The sequence below is a fragment of the Sander vitreus genome, chromosome 15 (assembly GCF_031162955.1).
Source record: "Sander vitreus isolate 19-12246 chromosome 15, sanVit1, whole genome shotgun sequence".
NCBI lineage: Eukaryota > Metazoa > Chordata > Actinopteri > Perciformes > Percidae > Sander > Sander vitreus.
This window is the reverse complement of record NC_135869.1, coordinates 9118962-9132007: the sequence shown is the minus strand read 5'-3', so window position 1 is coordinate 9132007 and position 13046 is coordinate 9118962. Positions and strand designations below refer to the sequence as shown.

General features: G+C 42.6%; 1 protein-coding gene across 1 annotated transcript; it reads left to right on the top strand.

Annotated features, from left to right (window-relative positions):
* Positions 1 to 246: 246 nt before the first annotated feature.
* On the top strand, positions 247 to 12938 carry hlfa (HLF transcription factor, PAR bZIP family member a). The gene is made up of 4 exons (XM_078269656.1): positions 247 to 410; positions 1267 to 1623; positions 12063 to 12277; positions 12703 to 12938. Exons 1-4 carry the CDS (start codon positions 305 to 307, stop codon positions 12916 to 12918), a joined length of 894 nt encoding a protein of 297 aa, XP_078125782.1. The 5' UTR covers positions 247 to 304; the 3' UTR covers positions 12919 to 12938.
* Positions 12939 to 13046: the final 108 nt, after the last annotated feature.

Below are 13046 nucleotides of genomic sequence, written 5' to 3'. Positions count from 1 at the left end.
TCACCGGCGTCCGTCTCCGCACATGGATGGAGAAGTGTAGAGGCTCCGTCAAAGCTGTGCTCGCCCCGCCCTCCTCCTCCAGCTATTTGCCAGCCAGCCGTCTACATAGGCAGCCAGCCGCTCACCGTCCTGTTGCTGCGCGGAGTCCCGTCTTCTCCCTCCGAGGTCTAGCGTCGTTTTATCCCCTCTGCGAGGATCTCCAAGGGACCGGCAAGCGAGTACTGTCGCGTCTTTTTTGGGGGGAAGTTCAGATTTGTCTTTGCGACTTTTGTTCTCCAATTGCCCTTCAAGACATACAGAGAAAATGGCCAGACCTCATCCTATAAACCAAACTTTCCTGCCGCCGACTCACGGCGTACTGAAATCCCTGCTGGAAAACCCGCTAAAGCTGCCTTTCCATCACAATGAAGGTACGTTTTTAACTTGACTTGCACGTACACTGACTCGGCTTTTGCCTCCTCTCTGTGGTGTTCCTCCGCTGGGCTATATTCATTCTGTAGACATCCATGTTTTTGACAGATAAAACGCCATAAAGGACACAGGTTAACTAAATCCACGGAGAGTGACGCCTCTTACAATTCCACGAATGTTTTGTCGAAAAAGAAACTATGTAATCGTATCAGTTGGCGGGCAGCAGAGATAAATGAAACAGAATGTTGACGTCTAGGCTGAATGATAGTTGACTGACAGGTTGATTTGAACTTCAGCTCAATCGAACAAGCTAGTTTAGCGTATATTTATGATCAAAATTATCATAATAAAAACCGATTTGCACGTGTCGTTATTGTGACTGCGCTCTTTTTTTTTTTAGCTTGCAGTTGAGATTATACCCTTTAAACCTCCTTGTCTCTAATTGGATTTATGTTAGTGATAGCACAAGTTGTCGATAGAGGGCGTCTTTTCTGTTCTGAAGCTCTAGAGGATGTTTTCTGTTTGTATCGAGTGTCATTACATTATCTGACTGAAGACCTAGATTTTAATTTTAAAGGGTAATTTCAATAAATAAAAACCAGGGTAAGGGTTACCTAACCCCTTAACTCTAACCACAAAACAATTGAGGATTATTTTTTTTATATAATTTGAAAAATGACACAACATGCCTTGACAAACACTGAACTTTCAGTAAGGGGAAATAGCTTCCCTGTTTTTTTTCATTTGGTAAATTTAAACTGACCCTTTGAACCACAGGCATACTTTGTACCATGCAATAACCTGTGATCCTCCTGCTGGGTGACAATGAAATGACTGTGAGCAAACATTTTGCAGGATTTGGGAAAGCCAAGGAGGAAGCAAAGAAACTGGACGATGAGAGCAGCACAGCCAACCACCCACAGTCGGCCTTCCTTGGCCCGACCCTCTGGGACAAGACACTGCCGTACGATGGGGACAACTTTCAGTTGGAGTACATGGACCTGGAGGAGTTCCTGTCGGAGAACGGCATCCCGGCCAACACAGACCAGGGAGACCAGGCAGCGCAGCAGGCACAGCAGGCGCAGCAGGCCTCGCCGCCCGCCCCACCCACCACGCCTACACCCACTGTGGTGGACCTCAGCAGCCGCGCCACCACCTCCATTCACACAGGCATGGCGCCTCAGACATGTCTCCGCAGCCCCAGCACAGCAGGTAGGAACCACACGCAGTGGCGCCTTGAAACCTCACCTGCACACAAGGACCAGTGGGTTCACACACTTCACAGATCCTCTGTGTCAGGGGAGGCTCTGGAAGGCTGTGAGGATGTTTGCTCACCTACTACATACAGAGACACACACACACACACACACACACACACACACACACACACACGCCCCTCCACCATTAGAGAAACCGCCATCCTAGAGATGCTACGAGAGAACACGTTTTTGTGGTTTGTGTCAGAAGGCATTGCCTCTGCGCGCTGATTTAGATTTGTTTCTTATTTAGCTCCTGCTTTTTAAGCTTCTCCTAGTTAGAGCTTTTGACCACAGGTACACTGAGACATGCTCAAGCTCGGATTTACAGCCCTAAACTGGACTTTGGAGTCCCAGAGTAAAGCAGGTTCATGTCCAAGGATGTAGCACAGTCCAATTAGAAGGCTGACTTTGTCTGCCATGAGTCATGTTTGCTTAATTTTCTTTTTGTGCTTTGGTTATAAAGGTGCATTTTAAGTTCTTACTCTGTAAGAGTTGGTTTTAATATACATTTTCATTTCCAAGATTTCCCTGCAGGGTTTGGTGACTACTGATTAAAAGCTGCGTTGCATTTCAATGCTTGCGTTAGTCAAAAACGTGTTTCATGAATTAGTGCATTGAACTATATTTAGCCTTTGTCCTGCAGGGTAATACATTTTTGATGAATTTGAAGGTGTTTTGTAAGATTATTATTATTTTTTTTTTTTTTTTTAAATTACATTTGCATGTTGAGATCTACAACAGGCTCTATATATCTAAATATTTCAACATTTCAAGAAAGGCAGTGTTATGAACCTCAAAGCTAATACAGACCCTTTCATTTCATGTATATTTGTTTCAGCGTTGTGGTGATCAAATAGAGCTTTTCTTAATAGCAAATCTTATTATTGCAATGAGCTGACATTAGGCAGTTGGTATTTAGACGGAAGCGTTAAACTGTGAGTTTGTTAAGCTGCTGCCAGACACGATTTGAGTTTCCAGAACAATTTGAAATCACTTAAAGGGCCCACCTCCTCACTGTAAACATGAACAGTGCAAATTCTCAGCGGGCACTGCCACGGCACTGGAGACGGTTAGTGTTTCGATTCCAAACGCAGCACAAAAGAGGGCTCCTGGTAGAAGATCTGACGATATGTGATGGATAAACAGAGGGAGTGTGTGGAGGGTGATGGCGTGTGTGATGTATAAGCCGTGTTAGTGTGTTTCACCTGTAAGTGCTGAAGAGGTGGAGTCCTGATTAAAAGCAACACGTATTGTTCCACTGAAGAGTGAATGAGTGCCTAATAAAGTGTGTTAATGGACCAATGAGTCATATAATGAAATCGCACAACCTACAATCGGTTCAATGCAGATTCACCTTGTGTGCAGTTGTGTATTGATCCCACCGATGATTAAAGACAATAGTATGGAGGATAAATGATTGATCACCATCCTGTCAACCATTTTCAATTAGTGGTTTCGACCTGAGCAGCGGCTACTTTTCAAGTCATTTGTCAGCTTAAAAACATGAAATGTGTCCCGTTCTGCTTGTTTTTGGGTGGAGTCGTCAACTCTTTTGTCGTGCAGCGAGTTCGCTACGTTCCTCATGCTCGCTTAAGTTTTTTTTTGTTTTTTTTGTCTAATAAACAAACAACTCTGTTAGGGGTTGCAGCTAACTATTATTTTTATAGTCAAATAATCTGATTATTTTCTTGATTAGTTGTTTGGTCTATAAAATGGTAAAGAAAAAGTTCAAAAGTTTGGGCGCCTGGGTGGCTCACATGGTGGAGCGCGTGCCCATGTGCAGAGGCTTGGTGCTCGACGCGGTGGCCGCAGGTTCGGTTCTGTCCTGCGGCCCTTTGCTGCATGTCATTCCCCCTCTCTCTCCCCTTTCAGGTCTGGGCTGTCCCGTCAAAACTAAAGGCCTAAAAAATGGCACAAAAAGAAATCTTAAGCAAAAGTTCGAAGTGTTTCTCAAAGCCCAAGATGACGTCCTCAAGTGTCTTGTTTTGTCCACAACTCAAAGATATTCAGATTACGGTCATGGAGGAAGGGAGAAACTATAAAAATAATCACATTTGAGAAGCTGGAATCAGAGAATTATTTGTTTTTAATCAAAAATGACTTTGAAAATGACCGATTTAATCAATTACCAAAATAGTTGGCGATTCATTTAGTAATTGACAGCTAATCGATTTAAATCAATTAATCTTTGCAGCTCTAATTACATGTCGCAATGATATAAACAAGTGAAATAGCGGTCATGAACGTACATTTGGCGCAGTGGATGTGTGCATTATGTCAGCTCTGACTCGTTCTTCGGCTCAGTGGGTGTGTGCTGAACGAGAATAGGAAGTTTGGATCCACTCCCACCTGTGAATCGAGTTAAACTAGTTCCTCTTTAAAAGTCGTTCAATCTAACATCACTAGTTGTGTCTTTTATAGATTTGGAAGGGAAAAAAAACAACCATTGATTAGATATTGTAATCACTGTGTGTTCACCTTCACTGTAATGTGCTAAATATATGACTTTAAGTCTTTGCTTATAAAAGGGCTAGACAATGTAATTTATCACATTACTGACATTATGAATGCCTTCCTGAACTCAGTATAACTTGTATCAAAAACGTATTATTATTTATTTCATTTCAGGTTTGACAGACACAAAAAACAACATTGCTGGGACAGTAACAAACAACAGAAGATTAGCCTGAACAATAATGAAACAGACAACCTCGCAGGCATAGCACGAGAAGCACAGACAGGCACAGCAGACGAGACGAGGTGGAATCCCATTCAATTAAAGTGAGAAACGTACAGCCAACAGTCCAGGCCGAACACCCCCCCCCCCCCTCCCCCGAATATTTAACTTGTCAGACTGTAATTACTTAAATGTATTCATAGTGCACATTTAAAAACAACGCATGTTGACCAAAGGGCATTTATAGAGGCTTAAATGTACAAACAAAGAGAATGTTTACTTAATATATTACTTTTAATCATTTTAACTGGTGATTTAATTATTACTTTTAATTTAATATTTATATCTAAATAGTTTGACACATTGATTGAAACACTAGTTGTTTAAGGCCTAGCCCTAGACAGTTTTATCAGGATATAGATTTTAGGTCATATCATCTAGAACTAGTTTTATGATAGATTTAAAATTATTATTATTTCATGTCTTCTCTAAAAATCCCTCGTGTGTGTGTGGGTGTGTGTGTGTGTGTGGGGTCTGGTCTGCATCTTCACATTTACCTCTCACGTGAACGCGGCTGGGGTTTCCTACAGCGTGCCGGGCCATGTGACAGACACATGCAGGCGCCGTGTGCAGCACTGAGCTGCAAACAGGAGCTTGTCACGGCATGAAGCTGCTTCCCTCCCTCCCCCCTCTCACTTTCACCCTCCCCTCTCCCTTTAACACTCTCCACTTCCCATCCAGTCTTCCTCTCCCGCCCTCGCCGGGCTCGGCTCTGACACAACCTGGACTCGGAGCCAAGGCACAGGCTGTACCCTGCAGAGATCACATGGAATCTGGTGTGCTTCTATCACGTGCGTTCAATGTTATTCCAGTATGTCGAGCCTCGTCTCGCCTAACCAGCCACTCCACCACCACTAAAACCACCACCACCCACAACAACCACCACAATCCCTATGTGTCCGCTTGCAAGCAATACAGCAGGTGGCCGATAGCATTGTTATCACAACAGTCGAACAAATGAATGAGAGTTTTCAGCGTTTTCTCAGTCTGAACGGACTGCAGATGTTAAGGGGATCTGTAGCTACGTTTTACATGGAGCCTAATATTCCGATTTTTTTTTTAATTGTTTATAACGGAATACAACTGAACTGGACCTCTGCTGAAAGTTAGTTGTTGATACAAACTCTAGAAGAACTATACATTTTTTTACGCTAAAATAAGAAATAACGACCTATTCAAGTACACAAAAAGCGTTGAACAAATTAATAAACCACATGTCACACAGCTGTTCTGATTTAAAAAGCGTCGGCGCATGTAAACACAAGACCGTGTTAGATCACATCCTATGTAAACAGTTGACCCAAAATCTTCAGTCAAAATGATTTCAATCAGAATGGAACAAAGTGTGCATGTAACTGCAGCTTGTGTCGGTTCAGGAGATGGACCCCTGTGCGCTGGTGGCAGGGGCCAAAGGAGAAGTCTGATTTATGAGGAGTCAAAGGGTGTGTTGTGGTGCATTCCAGCGTCTTAGTAAAGGAATGGTGGCTCATTGAGAAAGCTCGATCAGCACATTTGAGGAGCTAATGGGGGGCTGACATAAGTATCAACATGTAGCAATAATCAGTGTGTCAGAGAAGGCTAATGAGGCAGCAATCAGTCAATACTTCTCAGTGTACTCTGAAAAGTATAAATGTTGTATCATTGTAGTAGCCAATTTCCTCTGGCCTGGTTTCTTACAAACTGAGTAGCTCTCCTCTCAAATGTCTTGTCATTTGGTCTGCGGACAGGATCAGCATGTCCTGCATGTTTGACCTGCAGGAATTATTATTATCATTATTTTAATGTCATGGAAACAAACAAATTCAGCGGGGTTTGGTTGATACATTTATTGGATGACATGTTAGTCAGTATCCTGCAGATGATCAAGTGTAGGGCTGGTTTATGTTCTTGTTCTGACCTCTTGAAAGGACCAAAATCAACAATGTGTACATCGCTCAATACTTTCCAACTTCATTCTCTTTTGAAGATGTAAAGCTTTAAAAACCCCACACACACACACACACACACACACACACACACACACTTTATTTTGACTTTGGATTAATCCGCTGCTGAAAATAGTCCCCAAAAATGTTCTATTTTCTCCTTCCTCCAGTTTGAGTAACACATGATTTTAAAAAAAGGACCAGCTGTTTTAGGAAGTGTGTGTGTGTGTGTGTTTGTTCATGGTAATGAAGGAACATGTTACCCAGTGCAACAGTTTTAAAGGGGAACTATGCAGTTTATTTAGCTTAATTTACCTTAACTGAACAGCTTCGGAGTCATTGGAATGGTTATATGACTTTTTCAGGTTGAATGGTGGTCGCCTCGCTCCCCCCTAGCGCCAGTGAGCAGAAAAACCACCCTTGCAACTTTCGGCCAGCGAGCCGCCGGCCTCAGCATCAGGAAGTATCGCGTGATATCAGCTCTCGCAATGTATCAAATTGCTTCCCACCACTGCACAAATACAGGAACCGGCTAGCTATAAGAACAAGGTAGCGATGGAGTTTTTGACACTATCGTCATGGCTGAGCCGGCAAAAAAGAAGCAGAAAGCGAGGAAAGCATTGTCGGAGGAACAAAAAAAAGAGGAAACTGCAGACTGACCGAGTGAGGAGTCAGACATGAGTAAACATTGGAGCTGCCAAATATCTATTCCAAAGCTGTAGGGGGAGCTCTACGGAGAAACTTGCGAGCAAAAAGCAAAAAAATTGTGAAGAAATGGCCAAAACTGCATAGCCTCTTTAACTAAAATGAAGCTATATGGCACAGAGGAAGATATATCACGCAATACTTGTTAGTAGATACATTCACTGTTGGTTTTGGTCTTTTCATGGGATTTGTTGACAATAAGAAAAATATAGAAAATCATTTGTGGTCATGCACCAGTTCGACCTTCTGACCAAAGGAGAAAAAAAAAACAGTTGCAGTTGTCTTGTTAAAATTCTGAATCTAGTTTGTATCAAATCTGGGGCTAAAGGGCAAAAGAGATTTTTTTCTAAGTGCAGTCTCTGGTCCCGTGTTCCACCCAAGTCAGAGTTCAGGGGCTCCGTCCCTGCACACAGATACGACCAACAACACAGCTTATCACTACTTGTAGTTTTATCACCCACACAGCGGCACGATAACACTCCCAGTTACTCTGATAGGATCATCTAGCGTGACACCAACCTGCAGCCAGCGGTGTACGTAAATAGATAAATATTGTCCCATCAATTTACAAAGTTCCGCAGGTATTTAATCAAGAGTTATTCCAGCTTTTACACCGCTCTTTGTAGGTCAGCTCATGACTGCCTTTCCTGGCTTGTTAATTTTAGATTTCCTGTTCAGGAGGGGTAGAGGAGGGGAACTATTTTGTGAATTCACATCCACGTTTGCTTCCTCTTCCCTGGAATGTGTCGAACATCAGTTGAGGACATTACAGGTTAATGAGCGGGCTTGTACATCTACTTTTAGCCCGTGACCATGCTGCTGTGTTTTAACTTAGCTAATTAGGAGATCAAAACGACCCGTAAAGGTGATTAGGGCGACGCTGGCTTTTTGCAGGTTTGAGTGCAGGCCTGACAGATTGTCTAAGACAGCGTCTAATCTTAGTGAGTAAGTAGTTTGTTGTCTGGCTGGGCTCAGTGTACGAATGGTGGAAGGTCACGTTGGGCCATATGTTTCGGTTTTTAGCTTATGGATGGATTACCTGGAGAATGTCAGGATTTCTCATTATAGTGCCTGTTGTGTGTAGGGCTGGGTGTTGAACCTCAATACAGTGAAGCGACTAGTCGACTAAACCGTTAAAGTTGAATGACAGAAAATGTATTAGAAACAGCTTTGATTTTGAGTACCAATTACAAGTCAAATATGCCAAACATGCTCTGGTTCCAGCATCTCAAATGTGAAGATTTGCAACTTTTCTCTGTAATTTGTAATTTTGAGGTAACTATGTAAAGGCTGTCCTCAATTAAGAAATTCTTAGTCGGCTAACACTCATATGATTTTTGTCGGCTAATCGATTAATTCATTAAATCGACAGATCTGTAAAACAGATTTTTTTGATGTCCTCATAAGTTTCTTATAAATCAGTCATTTCAGCATGAAAAAAGCATTAGGACCAAAACGACCGAGTAGTCAACTAATCGACTAAAGGGGCAGGGTCTCGCTTTGCCAGACCTTCCTCCACCCCGCTGCGGAGGAGGGTCTGGTTAGTCCACACAGCAATCCGGGATGGGAGAAAAACGTGCTCTGGTTTATTGGCATTTCTTTAAACCAATCACAAGCGTCTTGGGCGGTGCTAAGCACCGGGAAAAGCCACGGTGCCGCTGCAAAATGGCCTCGGGAAGAAAAATCTTTTTTGGTGGAACATGTGTACGTTCAAAAGTTGTTTTAGTCGTGCATCAGAAAACTCCGATTGGACAGATAGTCTAGCTAGCTGTCTGGATTTACCCTGCAGAGATCTGAGGAGCAGTTAACCATAGTCCTCAGAAATCTATGCGGGAACTTGCAAAAACTGGTAGTTTCATCATGGCTTCATCGCGGGGTTTGCAGCTTTTCGATGATGTCTTTTCGATGATGTTGACGTTGCGTAATTACGTCACTTCATAACGTCACTTCATAACGTCACTTCATAACGTTCCCAACAGGGGAAAATTGCTGCTCTTGTGTGAAGTAAACGCAACATTTTTCAATTTTCTGCTAAGATATATGTGACTTTTTTGCAACGAAAATATATTTTGCGCGGAAATCGGCAATTTATGCGGCGAAAGTGCGGCGTATTTGAAAAAAATGCGGCCCCCGCATAAATATGCGGACTTTGGCTGATTATGCATTGATTGTTTGTTATATATATATATATATATATATATATATATATATATATATATATATATATATATATATATATATATATATATATATATATATATATATATATAAAATGCCTCAGCATTCAATACCCAATTTAAACACCCAATGAGTAAATCTCATCAGCGTGAGTGAGCCAATAAGCATGCAGCATGGTTCTACCAAGATCTAATAATGCCGCTGATTGGCTGGCTAACGTTACACGTCGTAGAAACACGCAGGAAAAACAATGTTACGCACAGAGACGGTGCTCACGTGGTAGGAGCTAAAAAAAAATAAAAATAAAAAGATTTGTGCCTTAATGTGTATAAAAAAATAAATATATATATATATATAAACAAACAAACAAACAAACTAGAAATGAATAGATCAGCCCCATTGTCACAGATACCGATTGAACTATCTGAGTCAGTATCAGATCGAGGCATCCCTAGTTGCATCACTACTTTGTTTTTTTTTGGTACCGTAGCACCGAGTATCAAATCAACAACACCCAACGTTGGCACTGAATGACCAATCACATTTATTGTCTTGTATAATCCAGTGCTTAAACGATAAATCGGTTAGTTGTTTGACAGAAAAGGAATCAATCAATTATTTGAATAACTTTTTGATCTCTTTGGGTTTTGGACTTGTGGTTGGCCAAAGCAATATATTTGGGCTCTGGGGAGGTTTTCATCATTTTCTGATATTTCATTAACTAAACGATTCATCGAATTAACCAAGGAAATAATTGGCAGATCAAATTGTACGTGCCAGTTTTAGACTGCCAGTTCTTTTATTAAGGTATTTTGTATGGCACTACTTGAAAAAAAGTGTGTTGTTGGAACACATGTTGCTATTTGTTTAAGTAAAATGTGTGTCGTTTTGGTATCCAATTGGAAAAGAATGTCCATCCTTACCCAGCCGTACATGTGTAGTGAACATGCGTTGAGGCATATATCTGAAACATATGTTATGTTTTGCACCGGGGTATTTTTCCACATTTTTGCTCAGTTTTACAAGGCGATAATTGACGGCTTTAATAGTCCTGCATAGTTTTTCAAACTTACTTTGTTGTGAAAAGCGAGGTGTGTGTGTGTGTGTGTGTTTCCTCTGGGTGGGACAGTGTCTCCTGATGTACAGACAGCACAGACGATTGAGCACAGACTTCCTGTTTGCTTGTGATCTGTACCCAGAGAGCAGTCAAGAGCTGAATCTGATGGGCCCCCTTCTCAAATCTCCACTGCAGCCAACAGAGGGGAAAAAAAACAACAAAACAAATCAGTTTGACTGCGTACACTCTGATGGAAGGTCAGCGGCATTGACTGGCTGTCATCGCAGGCTCACATGTACACACATGTAGGTCATGATGTACTAGCTGGCAGCGTAACGGCTAATGAAAATGCCGGCTGCTTTTGCTGTCGTACTTCCAATTGTTTCTCATCGAGCTTTTTGTATCAAGCGAGGAAATGCAGGTGTGGTTTGTATGACAAAACAAATGAGCGCATTTGGGTCAGCTAATGGAACTAAATCACTCTCTGCTGGTCGGCCCGCAGGTTCAGATCAATTAGAAAAGCTTTGCACAACAGGAAGACAGACGTGAAGGCATGTGGTGGTTTGAGATGAGCCACTAATAGCTGCAGAGTTTTAAGATAAAACAGTTTGTGAAGGTAGAATTGCTCACCTGTGTTTTAAACTGTGTGATAGCACCACCTGCCGGTCGGATGAGGCAAATACTTCAGATTAAGTGTTTGGTTTTTGTTTTTTTTTCTTCTAAAGTAGTCACTGTTCTCTTGCTATAAAACACCTGCACCGGACACTCAGGCTTGCACCAGTTCTGAATGGATCAGCCCTTGAAGACACAAACATGTGAGCTCGGAGGGATAAAGGCAGCTTTCAGCTCCCTCCTCAGAGGCCTCCTGCTCCCTTCTCTTCACCGCGTGTCCTGTGTCCAGCTTTAACAGGCTTTACACAAACAATCTGCTAAAGAGGACTCACTCATGACATTGCATGACCTATAACTAGGGCTGGGCATCATTCACAAATATTTGGTACCGATACTACCGAAACCAATTTTTATTTTTATATATATATATATATATTTTACACATTAAGGCACAAATCTTTTTATTTTATTTTTTATTAGCTCCTACCACGTGAGCACCGTCTCTGTGCGTAACATTGTTTTTCCTGCGTGTTTCTACGACGTGTAACGTTAGCCAGCCAATCAGCGGAATTATTAGATCTTGGTAGAACCATGCTGCATGCTTATTGGCTCACTCACGCTGATGAGATTTACTCATTGGGTGTTTAAATTGGGTATTGAATGCTGAGGCATTTTTTTCGATAGTCGATACTTTAGTGGCAATTCTGTCGGTACCTAAAAAGTATCAAATGCGGTACCCAGCCCTACCTATTACAAGCAATGGAAGTGCCAACGTGCCTTTTTAATGGTGCCATTTAGACACATTAGAGTCTAAATCGGAGGTGTTAAGAGTTTGGTTCCTGCTGACTTGTCTCCTCTTTAAATAATTGGAGGTTTTCAATTAGGGCTGCACGATATGAGGAAACTATCTAATTGCGATTCTTTTTGACTGATATTGCGATGTGATTCACGATATTTGAGGGAATGATCATTTTTGTATCATTATTTTCAGTTTCATTGACAAATATAAAAATTTGAAAACTGGAGGATGCGAGTATCTGTACCATACAAAGATGTTTTCCCTACTTTTCAAAATGCTTTACACCCTCTTTTCAAGAAAATAGGATGATTCTGTGCACTAACAGCTTGTGTGTGTGTGTGTTTGTGTGTGTGATTATTTTTGTGTTGCCCCCCTGCAGCACTGCCCTCAGCCCGAGACACCCCCAGCCCCATCGACCCAGAGTCCATCCAGGTGCCCCTGGCCTACGAGCCCGACCCACAAGACCTGGCTCTGTCCAGCGTGCCCGGCCAGGAAATGTTCGACCCCAGGAAACGCAAATTCTCCGCCGAGGAGCTGAAGCCGCAGCCCATGATCAAGAAAGCCCGCAAGATCTTCATCCCCGAAGACCTGAAGGTAAACTGCTGTCTCAGTCTGCCAGTGTCGGGCCTGGTTTTTTTTTGTTTTTTTTTAGTCCAAAAAATGGTTATTTAGTTTGTGTTCCTACAGCAGCGAAACATGATTACCTTTTTTCTTTTATTGGACGTTTCTAAAGAAATGAAGCTCCAAAGTTTTCAACAGATGGTCTGTGGAGTGGAGTTTGCTGTATTTACTTGTGAGAATAACTTAAAGTGACAGAGTTGGTTCATGTCTCGACCCTGTGACCCTGCCAGCAGCTAGAGGCCTTCATCATGGGACTTATTAGACCACAAGACTAATCATCAGACTATGGGTCCGATGACAGAGAACAAACAAATCATACAAAACTGTACTTTAAAGGAGAAAAAAAAAAAACTCCCCTCTGTTGTATTCAGTGCTGACCCGTGCGCTCTGCTCCCCAGGACGACAGGTACTGGGCCCGCCGCAGAAAGAACAACGTGGCAGCCAAGAGGTCCCGGGACGCCCGGCGGCTGAAGGAGAACCAGATCGCCATCCGGGCCAGTTTTCTGGAGAAGGAGAACGCCGCTCTCCGCATGGAGGTAGCAGAGATGAGGAAGGAGCTGGGCCGCTGCAAGAACATTGTGGCTAAATACGAGGCCCGGCATGGTTCCCTGTGAGCCCCCAACCCCCCACCCACTTCACTACCCCAACCTGCCTTCCATCGAGTTTGAAGGACAATATGTCTCCTTTGGTGGAACTGCCCCTCCCTCTTCCTCCTCCCACAAACCTCCCGTCTCCCCCTCCT

What these genes read in the sequence shown, in the direction of transcription:
- hlfa (XM_078269656.1), top strand. Translation starts at nt 305, where the DNA reads ATGGCCAGACCTCATCCTATAAACCAAACTTTCCTGCCGCCGACTCAC. An exon ending in GCCTTTCCATCACAATGAAG is followed by an intron (nt 411 to 1,266) that starts GTACGTTTTTAA and finishes AACATTTTGCAG; the next exon opens with GATTTGGGAAAGCCAAGGAG. An exon ending in CCGCAGCCCCAGCACAGCAG is followed by an intron (nt 1,624 to 12,062) that starts GTAGGAACCACA and finishes GCCCCCCTGCAG; the next exon opens with CACTGCCCTCAGCCCGAGAC.